This window comes from Charadrius vociferus, unplaced genomic scaffold (genome assembly GCF_000708025.1).
Source record: "Charadrius vociferus isolate BGI_N301 unplaced genomic scaffold, ASM70802v2 scaffold308, whole genome shotgun sequence".
NCBI classification, from domain to species: Eukaryota; Metazoa; Chordata; class Aves; order Charadriiformes; family Charadriidae; genus Charadrius; species Charadrius vociferus.
The window spans coordinates 805,945-821,509 of NW_009649929.1; the positions used below are offsets into that span (position 1 = coordinate 805,945).

At 41.7% G+C, this 15,565-nt stretch overlaps 1 protein-coding gene across 1 annotated transcript in view; it reads right to left on the bottom strand.

The window, feature by feature from the left end:
• SYNE2 (spectrin repeat containing, nuclear envelope 2) overlaps positions 1–15,565 on the bottom strand; it is a 178,975-nt gene that overhangs the window by 79,564 nt on the left and 83,846 nt on the right. Inside the window, 7 exon segments of the mRNA XM_009891211.1 lie at positions 21–140; positions 1,505–1,579; positions 2,181–2,375; positions 4,753–4,878; positions 11,771–11,953; positions 13,699–13,821; positions 15,378–15,563. Of these exon segments, the coding sequence (XP_009889513.1) occupies positions 21–140; positions 1,505–1,579; positions 2,181–2,375; positions 4,753–4,878; positions 11,771–11,953; positions 13,699–13,821; positions 15,378–15,563 (1,008 nt within the window).

The window sequence follows — 15,565 nt, forward strand, 5'->3', positions numbered from 1 at the left end:
GATAAACTGGAGCGCATTACCTGAATGATGCCATCTGTCAAGGTACCAGAAGACCAGGAGGTTGCACTGTCTTCCTTGTGCCTTTCATCATCTCTTTCTGAAGGCCAAAAGCTTGCATCTTTCTCTGTGGCTGTACTTCCCTTTGAGAGCAGTAACAGGTCAACATTAAGCTGTGAACAGGAAGCTCTGATATTCCTTCAGGCAATGTAAATTACTGCAAATCTTTACTAACACTTTGCTCTATTTCTGCCTTGTTTATCTATCTTTATTGTGTTTCCCAAATCCCACCTCTTCCCTTCCTCTATAGCTCTGCTGCAAGACGAATGGCAGCTGGATGACACTGATAGTTTTCTCTAGAGACCTCAAGAGTATCCTCATTTTTTCACACTATTTAGAAAAAATTTAAAAGCGACAAGTAACAATCTTTCTCTTGTTCTGTCCCCTAAAAGGTCCTGTATGTAAAGAAAACTACACCAATGAAGGTGCAGAATCAAAACCTTGAAACTGAAGTGCTTGGATCAGAGTGGTAAGACACCACCTCTATCCAAGCTGTTTGGACTTCTTTGCATTGTCTAGCCATGGAGTTTCACCCTTGCCTAGGCTAAAGCAATCCCTCCAATACTCTATCACCTCTTTGTCACATTTCCTTTTGATTCTTGTTGCAAGGATGCAGCAAAAAGGCTAATATGCACAGAGAGGACTTCAGAGAAATAGAGACTCTTCAAAACTTGATGGAGGCCACAGTCTCTCCCAGGAGATGCAGATGACAGAAGCTGGTCACAACCAGCCTAGGCAGTCTGTGAACTGCTGTGCAAGTGGGTAGGTAGGCTACAAGCTCACCAGCACTTCCGCACATTCCTGATTTCATTCAAACACATCTTGTTTACTCCCTAGGCCGCAGGAAATCGTGCAGAAAGCTTCATGGATTTTGTTTTTCTTTTTCCAAAAGCTGTTAACTTTCTCGGGAAACTTTACTCCCAGCTTTGCTCCTCTGCACTTCATCTGGGCATTCAGACTCCCCAGATTCAGTGTCTCCCAGTTTCTCCCATGCTCCCAGAAATCTCTCCTGTCTTAACTTCATTCCAAATAGTCTGATCGTGCCCTTTTTTTCTTAAGCTCTGACATACAAATAATTTTGGTTGTTTCTTTTAAGTTTTAGCACTTCAGAGGCTATCCAATTCTTTCTGAAACCCACCTCCACATATAAACATTGGCATTTAGGCCCATATTTTGCCACTAGCACTTCCATTAAGGGGGTATTACTGTATAAGCAATCCCACCAAAAGCAGGATCACACATCACAGAATGATGTGCTGTGTAATATTGGTATTGTAATATTGGTACGCTGGCTCAAGTGCAATTTCTTAGTATCCTGGAGTGATAACAGATATTTCAATCTGTTCTGAAGTATTTTGGTTTTACACATTTTTCATAATTAGCAAAATTAGCAAAATCTTGTATCTTCCATATACTGCTCTACATATAAGATACATACTGAACTCACCTTACTGTGGGAAGAACAGTCTTCTGATTCTTCATCTAAGGAAGGCAGAAGAGACATCATTCCTCTTTTTTTCAACTACAAAAATACACACAAAGAGACAGCCCAATTATTCATGACAAGAACAGTAAAAACCTCTTCTCTTCTGCCTGTAAGCCAAAAGAAAGTTACCATTTGGGGTCCACTTTTGGAGAAGCAATGAACATCTGCCACCCTACATTAAAGTAACTGAAAGCTGCAGGTACTAAGCACCTCTAAAAATTGGGACTTTTCTTTATGCTGTAACGTTTCAACATTGCAGCTATAATTGGGATAAATATTTTTTTTTTTTTTATTTTGCTCCGTGAAAATAACTTACCAAAAATCCCAGAAAAACTGACTATCAGCAAAACTACACATCGAGCATGTTGCTGTTGATTGCTTGATTAAAACTTCATGTTGGATCTGCTCATGCTAAAATATAACCAGAGGCACACCTCTCTCCTGCTTTCTCCTAGACATGCATCATGCTCAGTCCTTCTGGGACCATTCGGAAGCACAAAGGGGAGGAGAAGTAGTATTGATTCACAGCTGCAGGGGTGCTCCTCTCTCACGTGCCACTCCTCCTGGAGGAAGAAGGGCTATTTACCTTCCCTCTTTGATGCTCGGGTAAAGGATCACACCGTGGTGCACCACTTACCTGCTGACCAGAAATATCAGTCCCAATCAAGTCACTTTGTGCTAATACAGAGGCTATGGGTTCGTCTCCTGATTCAGGCACTTCTTGCTGTAAGCGCTGGTGAAGCTCAGACATTGAATTCTTCATCCCGGTAAGGATATCTTCCTTTCTTTGGCACAGCTTTATGATTTCTTCTTTTACAGCTTCCATTTCTCCCTAAGGAAAAAACATCTGTAAGCATCCATTTTTCTTACTTAACCAAACAGTAATGTAACAGATGATAGCAGTGATGTATCTTACTGGGACTGGGGCTATTTGCCCTTTTTCCTTTTTGAGGGCATTGGGACAGTTCCCCATTGCCAATGCACGAGATGTCCAGATACATGCAAAACAGCAGCGACAGGTTCTGCTCAGGACAGCACTTGCCACCTGTAATGGTCTTGGTAGTCTGGAAGGAAATGTGAAAGGCTGGATAACTAATTCTAACTAGGTCCTGCATAGCCATGGGAATATGAGTTTCCTTCAGGAGAGAGGGAATGCAGCTGGGTTACATTACTCTGTGTGTCAGAACAGGTGATGTTACTTCCAACTACCTTCCCTGGAAACCTGACACAAAACACTGAGATAGCCTTGATGAAGGCAAAGACAGCAATAAGGGTAGCTCAAGGCTGAGTCTTCTTTGCCGAAGCTGGCCTAAAAGAAGGAAAAATAAACCATTTGGTGGGTTTCAGTGACATGGCTATGGACAAAACTATCCTATGTCTTTGAATGTGATATTGGGAGCAACAGCCCCCAGCAAAGTACAAGGAAATTATTTAATGTTCTGCAGGGATTAAACAGTAACCCAAGTAACTCTGCACTAACAAAGGGGGAAATAAATCTGTCTTGGTCTCCTCCCTGGCCATGACTACTGCTCTGTCCGGTGTTCTGCCCTTATGGCATTCTGCTACTGCCTTTCCTTACCACCCAGTCTCCAGGTGAGCAAAGAAGGCACAACAAATGACAGAGTAAGACAGGGCAAAGAATAAAATATCCTACTGACTTCATTACTGAATGCTAAAGCTCTTTGAAGCATTGGTGCTTGCTCAGAAAACTGAAACATGACTAAATATCCCATTGCACACTGGGTTCAGTACACCAGAGCAAGCTTTGATGCTAGGCTGGAAATAATAACAGCATGCTTTATCATGGTGTGAATAATGCTACACAAGTAATAATCTGTGACAGATGAAAGCAGTAAGACTGTCTCGACTACAGCTTCTTCTGTTAATAACACTAGTGTGGCTGCATGATGGGGAAGGTGGAGGCAGAAACTCCAGCAAATTTTCAAAGGACATCAGAACTCTGCTCAGACAAGGAGGTTTTTTCTTTCACACACTCAGAAAGACAAGGTAAAACCTTCCAAAGGTAGAGGAAAGAAAAAGTCATGGGAATGAAGAAACAGCCATCCATGATAATTTGGCATATTTTTATAAACGTCCACTAAGAACAGTATTTCTGTTTGTTTCATTGCAGGAGGAGACTTCACAGCATACATTTACCATCTACTGCTTTGCAAACTTAACTAGCCACATCCTCCTCAGAAACCAAATCTTTATTAACATCACTTCTTCATGTGAAGCCCCTCAATAAGATGGGCAATTCCATTGCCCATTTCTATTCATGAAATGCTACAACTGTGAAATAGGTTTTTTTCTAAAACAAGAGCTATTAAGCAGAGTCCTACACTCAAAAGACAAAAACAAGTAAGAATCAGGAAATGAGTCATGCTTAGCACTAGCATCAAGCGTCCAACATCCAACCATCTGACAGCAGAGCAGCTATGTACTTAGGAGCCTGCCGAGTGATTATAGTTATTAGGTAAGTACAATGTATGTCTATTAACTTTATTGTGACTGACTGCAAAAAGCTGAGCATTTCAGAGGCACGTTATAAATAGTTATTACACTTAATTAGTAATTTCCTGACTTCTGCAGTGCTGTCCTTAAAATATATCTTTTTTTTGCATTAAATAATCAATTCATCCATTACAGAAAGCACCTGACTGCAGGGAAAAAAGCACATGTTTATTAGTTGATGAAAACACAGTGTGGCAGGGAGGACAAGGAAAGGGGTCTGAAGAATCTAACCCTAACCAGAATTGCCAAAAGTACCATTGCATGGTCGGTGATCAGAAATGGACTCAGTTCTCTCCTTATGCACTGTCCCAAGGTGCTTCCTCAGCAGCATTAGCAGGATGCTGAGCACAGGCAACTTATCAGTGCTGCATATTGTTTCACCAAAACAGCTGTCAGCTGTTATGAAAAAAGCACTCTAAATTTCCCTTAGAAGTTGATATAGGTACAAATGACACATCAAAGTCAATAAGAAGTATACTATGAAAGATATATCCAACTTGTAAAACTAATATTAATTGTAATACCTTTTGGTATATGGCAGCTTATGTATGCACAGTCACACTATGGCACTCAATTGCCTGCTTGACTGTGGCAGGGAGGGGAAGCACAGTGCTATTTCTCAGTGCTCTGCGTCGTCATGATTAGTGTTAGTCAGGACAAGTAACAGACATGAGAGAGAAAACAATGAAACCCACCTCTGGACAGTCAGTCTTCTGAGCCAGTGGTTGATCTTCATGTGATATTTCAACCAAGTGGCTCTTTAAGAATTGTTTCAACTTTTCAATTTCTTGCTCACATTCTTCTGTTTTCTTTACAGCTTCCTGTGAAATAGTAATCCTCATAAACCATTTTGAATTACAGAATTGAATGGTATAGAAACAAACTAGTCAGTAATGCAACAAACTTGTACTGGAGAGTAGTGAAGCCTCTTTTGCATCTGTAGTTAAATGTAAAAGAAACTCTATTTGTTCTGCTAAATTTGCATAACCCTTTCCTCGCCAAGTTTATTATTGACTTGCTAAAGACAAACAAACTGCTCTATCCATAAGTCGAAGTATGGTGGGGTATTCTGCTTAGGAGCACATCTTTGCTTACTCCAGAGCAGAGCTATAAATTTGGCTATGAAATGAAAGTGGAGCATATTTAATCACATTCACTACAATTTAGAACAGGTTGGGGAAAAAAAAAAAAAAAAAAAAAAGAGAAAGCCAAGGGTTTCATATCAAGTTAGAAAGCCTACCTGCTTCTTATTGGTGCTCAGGTCTTTACTGCCAGCAAGTTCTGCACTGACCAAAAAATGAACTGTGCTGTACACCGGGCAGACACTGCAGCTCAGAGGATAAGCCAACCACAGTATCTGACAATTTGAATACTTCCTATAACAATGAGAAGTATTTCCACTTTGTGTGAGCTTCCTCTTCTTACATGACTTAAAGGAAAACATATTATACGTTCTAAACAGCCACATAAACTTTTACTCATTTGACAGTGACAGCAAAATCTCCTCAACCCCCATGCTTTACTGTTCATGCAGAAATTGGCAGTCTCCCCACACACATTGCTCATGTTTGTCAGTCACAGCCTGTCACGGTGTCTCACACACATTGCTCATGTTTGTCAGTCACAGCCTGTCACGGTGTCTCAGGTAATTAAGAAATCGTTACATCTACAAATAAGAATATTTTGTGAAAACATTTAATTTGCAGAACATTTGGTGGCTCTGTGTTTTCCAACCTGTGGGCTGAGAACCAAAGAATGTATAAGGACTGTTCCTCAGGTGTCTGCAAAAGGTAGTGAAGAAAATGCAGCCCACTGACCACAGGCTTGAATTTACTCTGCTGATAGCAGCACCTGAACAGCCTGACACGTTGAAAAATCTCTCTGCAAAGCATGCACAGACTCTTCCTTTCAATGCAGTCTCTCCTGCACTGTAACAGTAACGGTGCCGTTTCTTCAGTTACTTCTTCACAGTAGCACTCCCTCTCAATAAAACACAAACTAATAAGGTTCTAAATGATTATTTATTTTGGTTTTATTTACAGGTTTTACAAAGAAAGAAAAAATATTTCCCCCTTAAAAAAAAGCCAAATTGCAGAGGAAGATATTTTAATTGTGGCCTATAATCTTAATGCCATAACTAAAGAATCAGAGGAGGAAAAAAAGAGACGGTTTTCTCCTGCTCAGTTTTAATGAGGAACTAAAAGTCCTCCTAAAAGGGAGATTCTGTCTTCACTTCCACATGAAAAGGATTGTTAGTAACAGGTAAAATGTGTACTACCTCAAATTTCCTTGACTAACTAAAGAATATGAATATTTTGTATACACACTCCAATGTCTTCTGTCCCAGGCCAATATGTGAATATAGCCACTTGCTTGAAGATAAATCTGTTCCCTGCCTCCCACTGTGGAGCAAAATTCTTATTTTATCCTTTTCCTAATATAACATAAATTATATGTGGGACTGAATCTCTTCCTAGAAGTGTTGCCTCTCTTTTGAGTTATTTCCTGCTTAACATTTGCTCTCTACTTTTCATATTGTGCTAATAGTAGAAGACCCACCTATGGAAAAGGCCCACCTGCCCATAGTGCAGGTGCAGGCAGGCATTGTATTTGCTATGGAAGAGCTTACTAAAAATGAGCATAGTAAATCATCAGATATGCAAATACTGCCACTCTCTTGCACAGAAAACCTGTAGAAGCCATTGTGGCTTCCAACTCCTCTTCCTGATGACGTTACTTAGGTAGTGATAGGTGTGGTACTTGACCAGCCATAACAAAAAAACAAAGGGCAACATTCAAAACAGATTTAAGTCACCTAAAATCCTGCCCCAAAGCATCTACACTACCTATTACAGGTGTTGTTTCTGTTATACTTTTCCAGGTGTTACACTGTAACTTATGTATACAGAAGTTACTAGTGCTATAGCCTATTCCATCACAGATAGCAAAATATGGGCAAATGCACCCAAACACTAAAATTTCAAAACTAATCCTCAGGAAAAAAATAACTAAGTACATATTTGCACAGGAAGCTTGCCTCCCATTCGCTTTCCTCTCTATCAGGATACTTACTACCTTTCTAATGCAGCACTCAAAATGCCATCCTTTAATAGCTTTATCCTTTGTTATGTTTTAGCTGGTGCTAGACTTGTATTGTAGTACTGCTACTTTCAACCAATTCAACAGGACTGGAAAACCTTTTTTGCACAGTTTGATATCCCAGCTACCAAGAATTGCAATTTTTCCAATCTGTTTTCTCACAAAGAGATTTCACTCAGCTACAGATTGTTGGATGCCTATAAGATAAAGGCAAATGCTGAGCAAAAAAGGTCACAGCCATTTCAAAACGGAGAAAAATCTAAACCTTGACCTAATGCTCCACATAAACCAGTTAGAAGTCTCATGACAACACTAAATAATTGCAAAGCACCCTGTTTCTGATGGTTTAAAAGTGTTTTGAAAATTCTCATGTATTTAATCTGGTAACTCTCTGAAAAAGGTACGTTTTACCACATCCATTTTTCAGACATAAGAAATTGTATGGACTTAAAAAAAAGATCATAGGGATCATAAGGATCTCACATAGTCATTGTTTTTTTCTAAACTCCAAGCATGCATTAGTCATGTAGCATGTTTGAGTTCTCTTGGTGTGGTACTCTTAATTCCACAACCTGAAAATCAGAGATGGACCTTCATGGTTTAGCTGCCACTTGTGTCTGCATGGCCTCCAAAATGCCCAGTAAAACGTTATACAGAATCATTGAATCACAGAATGGTTTGGGTTGGAAAGGACCTTTAAAAGTCACCTAGTCCAACCACTCTGCCATGGGCAGGGACATCTTCAACTAGATCAGGTTGCTCAGAGCCCTATTCAACCTGACCTTGAATGTTTCCAGGGATGAGGCATCTACCACCCCTCTGGGCAACCTGTGCCAGCGTTTCATCACCCTCACTGTAAAACATTTCTTCCTTATACCTAGTCTAAATCTATCTTCATTTAGTTTAAAATCATCACCCCTTGTCCTATCACAACAGGCTCTACTAAAAAGTCTGTCCCCACTTTTCTTATAAGCCCTCTTTAAATATTCAAAGGCTGCAATAAGGTCTCCCCGGAGCCTTCTCTTCCCCAGGAAGAACAACCCCAGCTCTCTCAGCCTGTCCTCACAGGAGAGTGCTCCAGCCCTCTGATCATTTTTGTGGCCCTCCTCTGCACCCACTCCAACAACTCCATCTCTTTCCTATGTTGGGGGTTCCAGAGCTGGACGCAGTACTCCAGGTGGGATCTCACCAGAGGGGAGTAGAGGGGCAGAACACACCTCCCTCGACCTGCTGGCCACACTTCACAGAATCACAGAATGGTTAGGGTTGGAAGGGACCTCTGGAGATCATCTAGTCCAACCCCCCTGCCAGAACAGGGTCACCTACAGCAGGTTGCACAGGACAGCGTCCAGGCGGGTTTTGAATGTCTCCAGAGTGGGAGACTCCACCACTTCTCTGGGCAGCCTGTTCCAGTGCTCCACTACCCTCAAAGTAAAGAAGTTCCTTCTCATGTTAAGATGGAACTTCCTATGTTCAAGTTTATGCCCATTACCCCTCGTCCTATCACTGGGCGCCACTGAAAAAAGACTGCTCCCATCCCCCTGGCATCCTCCCATTAAGTATTTGTAAGTATTAATAAGATCCCCCCTCGATCTTCTTTTCTCTAGACTAAAGAGACCCAAGTCCCTAAGCCTTTCTCCATAGGAGAGATGTTCCAATCCCCTAATCATCTTCGTTGCCCTTTGCTGGACCCTCTCCAGCAGTTCCCTGTCCTAACTTCTTCTAATGCAGCCCAGAATACGGTTGCGTTTCTGGCCTGTAAGCACACATTGTTAGCTCATGGCCGGCTTTTCATCCACCAGTACCCCCAAGTACTTCTCCACAGGACTGCTCTCAATCCACTCATCCCCCAGCCTGTATTGATACCAAGAGTTACCCTGACCCAGGTGCAGGACCTTCCACTTGGCCTTGTTGAACCTCATGAGGTTCACACGGGTCCCCTTCTCCAGCTTGTCCAGGGCCCTCTGGATGGCATCCCATCCCACATGTGTGTCAACCACACCACTCAGCTTTGTGTTGTCTCCAAACTTGCTGAGGGTGTACTCAGTGCCACTGTCTATGCCATTGATGAAGATATTAAACAGTACTTGTCCTGATACCGACCCCCAGAGGACACCACAAGTCACCACGATACAGACCCCCAGAGGACACCACGAGTGAGACCATCCAACTAGTTCCTCATCCACCGACCAGTCCACTCATCAAATCCATATCTCTGCAATTTAGAGAGAAGCATGTTGCCGGGGGCCATGTCAATGGCCTTACAGAAATCCAGATAGATGACAGCTAGATGACACCTCTAGCTCTTCCCTTGTCCACTGATGTAATTGCTCCATCATAGAAGTCCACTACGTTGGTCAGGCAGGACTTGCCTTGGTGAAGCCATGCTGTCTGTCTCAAATCACCTCCCTGTCATGGACCTTAGCATAGCTTCTAGGAGGATCTGTTCCATGATCTTCCCAGGCACAGAGGTGAGGCTGACACGTCGATAGTTCCCAGGGTCCTCCTTTCTACCCTTTTTTAAAATGGGTGCAATGTTTCCCTTTTTCCAGTCACCAGGGACTTCACCTGACTGCCGTGACTTTTCAAATATCATGGAGAGTGGCTTGGCAACTATATCAACCAATTCCCTCAGGACTCTGGGATGCATCTCGTCAGGTCCCATAGAATTCTGTATGTTCAGGTTCCTCAGGTGGTCACAAACCTGATCTTCTCTTGCAGTGGGAGGGACTTGGCTTCCCCGGTCCCTGCCTTGCACTCCATCCACTCAAGAGGTGTGGGGAGAGAGGTAGCCAGTGAAGACAGAGGCAAAAAAGTCATTGCCAAGTACCTCAGCCTTCTCTTAGTCCACTATTACTAGTCTAACAGTTGTGTTCATCAGTTGACCTTCTTTTTCTGGTTGACATACCTGTATAAGCCCTTCTTCTTATCCGTTGCATCCCTTGCCAAGTTCAGCTCCAGTGTGCCCTGGTCTTCCTGACTTCATCCCTACACAACTGGGCAGCATCCCTATACTCTTCCCATCATACCTGTCCTGCTTCCACTGCCTGTGCATTTCCTTCTTGTCCTTTAATTTGACCAGGAGCTCTCAACTCAGCCACGCTGGTCTCTTGCCCTCCTTTCCCGATTTCTTACACCTGGGGATCGAGAGCTCCCGCACTGTATGAAAAGTGTCTTTAAAGTTCTGCCAGCTCTGTTCTGATCCCTTGCCCCTGAGGGCAGTATCCAAGGGGGTCCTCTTCACTAACTCCTTGAAGAGCTGGAAGTTTGCTTTCCTAAAATTCAGGGTGCCGATTTTATTCTTTGCCTGACCCATATCCCTCAGGACTGCGAACTCCACCAGTGCGTGATCACTGCAGCCCAGGCTGCCTCCAATCCTGTTGTCACCAGTTTGCTCACTTGCATTGGTGACCATCAGGTCCAGTGTCACATCCCCTCTGGCGGGGCTGCCTATTACCTGGCTTAAGAAGTTATCCTTCATGCATTCCAGGAATCTCCTGGATTGCCTACAGCTCACAGTGTTACTTTTCCAGCAGATGTTGGGGTGGTTGAAAATGTTCTAAACCATTGTTGAGTGTTGTTCTAAAGCATGGCCAAGATGTTCCAAAACAGTCTGCTTTACTGTAATAGGTTTAGAAAACAAAGTACCATTTCAATTTTCTAGGTGCTGCTACCTTTCTGCCCAGAAATGGATGAGTCACATGAGAATTTGCATACCTTTGCTGATGTGGGAACATGCATAACCAATCTCCAGGTTGGATCCAAGTATATCTACGCTGGGCAATGGAGCATGACATGGATGCCCCTGTATTAAAACGTTCCTAATCTGGTACAACCACATCAGCAAAGTGTTGCAGAGATACTACTTCAGGTTTGGAGCCAGCATAGCTGTTTCATAACCCTTACTGCCCATGAGTTATCGCTCACTGACCCGCCAGCACTGCCTTCTCGTACAGCTGTGTGTCACACCGATGCTTTTTTATCAGTTCTGTTTCCAAACCTGGTCTGGCCAACAGTACCTCCAAGCCCCCATCACGTGTTCACTTATGCAGACACATCCTTGCATGGGACCTTCTGAGGGCAGGAGTTGCCCTGCCTCAAAACAATGAATTAATCAAGCAACAGCGGTAGAAAGTGGTCACTTTCCTGCCTCACTGATTTGGGAAGGTCATCTTTAGTAAAAGACTTTCCACTATTAATTGTCAGCAATTTCTATGTAATAGCCGTCAAAAAAGAATTTCCATGTTCAAGATAAGTTTAAGGACTTGAACGTTGCAGATGTGTGCACCTGCGTATAACACTGGACTTCAATCATCAGTTGTGCAAACCCAGATCATAAGACACTCGGGCGTTCATTTCTTCTGCAATATGCCACAACACATGGTGTCAATTGTGACTGAATTGGAAAACTGAAACAAATTTCAGGACTACCCAGTGTGCCCTGTTTTTGTATCAAATTACACAGGAAAAAAAAGAACAAAAAAAATCCCCAAACCATTACATAGAAGATGTAGGTGTACTATATGCCTGTAAAACCAATATTGTCTAGTGATCAAAATTATTATAAAATAAAGGTGGCTTAGGTGACAGTAAAAATATAATAAAATCAATTACCTCCAGTAGGACATTTTGTTCCTTAGTAATTTTTTCTAATTTTTTCATTTCTCTTAAGAGTTGTCTTGCTCTTTGGAAGACTGAGAAAGGTTGCATTTTCACCCCTGGTAGCCGAAGTGCTTCTTCATAGGACTGTATACGAACAATGGTCTTCTGCATGGGACCAATGTGGTCAAGTATAACCTATTAGGATACAGGATAGATGACAGATGTGATACTGAGTTGGAAAAATCAACACTGAAAATTTATACTACTGTCATGATGTGCAAAAGTTCTCTTTGGCGAGTTTACCATTTAAGACGGAAGAATATTTTAATCTTGGAACAAGTGAAAATCCATGGTGAGGTGATATAAAGCAAGATGAAGATATAACCTACATTTACAATTTTGCTTTTTCTGCATATACATACATAAAATTTGCTTAGTGACAAAAAAGGGTCACATTCAGATTAGTTACTATTTACTAAGCATGTCACGTCAAAGCGACACATGTTTGGCAGTAAAGACAGTTAAAAAACTGATGCAAACCCTTTGATGTCACTCTAGCCAACTGTGGTTTTTCTTTTTTGTGCTGCAAACCAGCCACAAAATAGCCTATGTTAAAGCCAGCCTTTTATCATGGTCCTATAAACAGTCTTATCAACATAGCTGAGATGATGATTCGGGATGGAAACCAGCAGAAACCTCTGAAGATGGCTTTCCTGTCAAAGTCAGCGTTTCATATTGCAATTTCATATTGCGGATGCACAGTTTACCTTTATCAGTTTTGGATGAACAGAAATGTGCACTTGCATACTACAATACACGTTTTATGGAAGACTCAGTGATCAACTTAGGCAAGACAGAATGGCAATACCAACTCACAACTTGGTTCTCCTAAAAAAATACGAAATCCTACTGAGACCTCATTCAGCTGGGAACTCCAGAACAAAAAAAAATACAAACCACCTCTGGGCCTTTTAATCACTAATATTTTTCTTAAATTCCCCTGAAGAATATTTTAAAAGGCCACAGTTGGAATCGAGATGCTTATTCTTTCATTCATAATCAGCCCGTATCAGGAAAGTTTTGTTATTAGCGTACTATCCAGGCTTCAATTTAAAACAAGAAAGTAGGTGAATATTATTTTCCAGAAGAAATATTACTTTAGTTTTTCCATATAACGTAGCAATTACAAAATTGTACTCTGGATAACAAAGCTATGAGAAGTATGATGAAATTTTTATCCCTCCCCTGAAACTGAACCCATGGTATTTGCATTTCAGTCAGCTAACAATGTGGACTGCATGTGGTATAGAAGAAAAGATACCATAACACTTTGCTTTACTTCACTCATGCAGAGGAAGGAAAACCATCTGGCCAAGTTATCTTTGCAGTGAAGTCCCTGCATGATGAAATGGGTTTAAGGCAAGTCACTCCAGCCTATGTTTTCAGAAACCTGCTAAATTTTGCTTCCATTTTTGAAAAACAGGGCCTGATTTTCAGATTTTCAGATTAATTACTGTTGCTAAGTAGAGTAATGTGCAGCGTGTCTGAAAGGCCATAAACTTTACAAAATTGGAGACACTCAAATTTCGCAGCTATGTTTGACAACATGTGCTTAAAGTTATATACTCAAGCCCCCAAGACACATACAACACAGATATCAGGTCCTCTGCACAACTGTTTTGCCCTATCAATCTGCTCCTCTTGGATTGTACTATTTGCTACTGTAGAAACATGTAGCCGAAATCATGACTGAAATAATACTTTCATTTTTTGACCCAAGAATTAGAATTTGTGTAATAATAACATTTCAAAGTCACATACTAAAAGCTTGTTCATGGTAGTTTGCAGTCACAAAACAGCCTCATGCTTGTGAAAACATATTTATGCTAACTTGTGCATAAATATATAGGGAAAAAGCCTACATAGGAGTTTTCACAGACCTGTCCATGTTTAAGTTGGTCTTTAGGAGAAAATTCTAACAGATCTTCTGATGACAGGATTGTCTTCATTTTGGCAATGTCCTTCTCAAACACTTTCACATGAGATTCAATGGCATCCAATTCCTAAATTTTGGGAACAAAGAGAGTATTTGTAAATAGTACAAATACCAAAGCCAGCTTGCCTTTCTGCCGTTCACTTAAATTTAAAAAGAAATACTGAAAAACAAGTGCAGCATATGCAGGATATGTTAATGTTATATATATACACACACACATATATAATGTTCATATAGTTAATGAATGCTACCAATCAAAGGCTATGTATTATAAATTATGTATCGTAACTTCTGGAGGAATTAACTACCTAAGGTCACCTGGTGTGTTTTAATGCCTGAATACAGAATGGAAATATCCTTGAAAAGTCACATTAGAAATTACCAGTAGTAACAAGACAATTTTCCAGTGGTGATAGTTATCAGCATAGGAAACTGGTCTACTTACACTGTTGAAGCTTTCTATTGAAGCTTTCTATATGAAGAGTCCTATGTCAGATGAAAAATGGATCCACATACAGTACAGCTGCTTGTGAACTCTCATTGAGAAAGAGTCACAGAATAAATTAGATTGGAAGGGACCTCAGGAGGTCTGTGGTGCACATCAGAGCAGGTCACTTGGGGCCTGATCCTGTTGAGATTTGGGTATGTCCTGGGACGGGGATTCTACCCCCACTTTGGGCCCCTGATCTGTTGTTTGACCAATCTCAAGCAAAAAAAAAAAAAAATCCTTCCTAATATGTAGATGGAATTTCCTGTGTTATAATTTGGGTCTGTTACTGCTCATCTTTTCTCTGCATACCCCAAGAAAAGTCTGGCTCTGTCATAACTATAGTCTCCCATTATATAGTAGTAGACAGCAGTAATACCTGCCTCCCCGCCCCCGCTCCCTACCTGTCTCTTCTCCAGGCTGAACTGACCCAGGTTTCCCAGCCTTTCCTCCCACACCCTGTGCTACAGCCCCCTGACCACCTTGCTGGCCTTCCTGGACTTGCTCCGGGTATGTCTATGTCTTTCTTACACTGGGAAACCTAAAACTGGCCACAGCACCCACAGGAGCCCAAAAGGAAGATCGCTCCCATGGACTTCCTGGCTACGCTGTTGCTCAGGCAGCCCAGAACACTGTTTTTGGCTGCTTTGTTGCAAGGCCATGCTGCCATGTCATGATCAACTTGTCTACCAGGACTACTGCCCCTTTTGGCAAAGCTGCTTTCCAGCTGGTTGTCCCTCAACCTGTATGGGTATTTGGACATGTTCAATTGTGGGTGCAGAACTTCGCATTTGCCTCTGTTGAACTTGAGGTTTCTGTCAGCCCATTTCTTCAGCCTGTCCAGATGCCTCTGAATAGGAGCCCTACCCTCCAGCAAGATAAGCCCTTTTAATTTGCCAGTCAACAAGCCCTGCATTTCTCCTCCTAAACAAGGAGTTTCATCAATACTTCTTAGCTTTACAGCTTAATTAGATACCAACCAACTTCTGACAGTTTGTGTCCCAAACAGTTAATTACCTCATTTGACACACCTACTAAAACCAGCACACCTTTTGCCTATGCAGGCAATATAAGCTGTATTTCATAACATATGATGAAGCTCTAACAAAAGGCACTTATAGATGACCCAAACTTACATCAGCCACCTGCTGGATCTGTGGAAGAATCTCTGCTATCTCGTGCTGTAAAGTTGCTACTTGATCATCTATTTCATTTAGCTGTTGCATTACACTGTCCGTTTCAAAGACTGGTGTTAGCTCCTCCAGCTCCAAGTAAACACTGTGTAGAAGATTCTGCTTTTGCTCCGAGTCTTCCAAAGCCATCT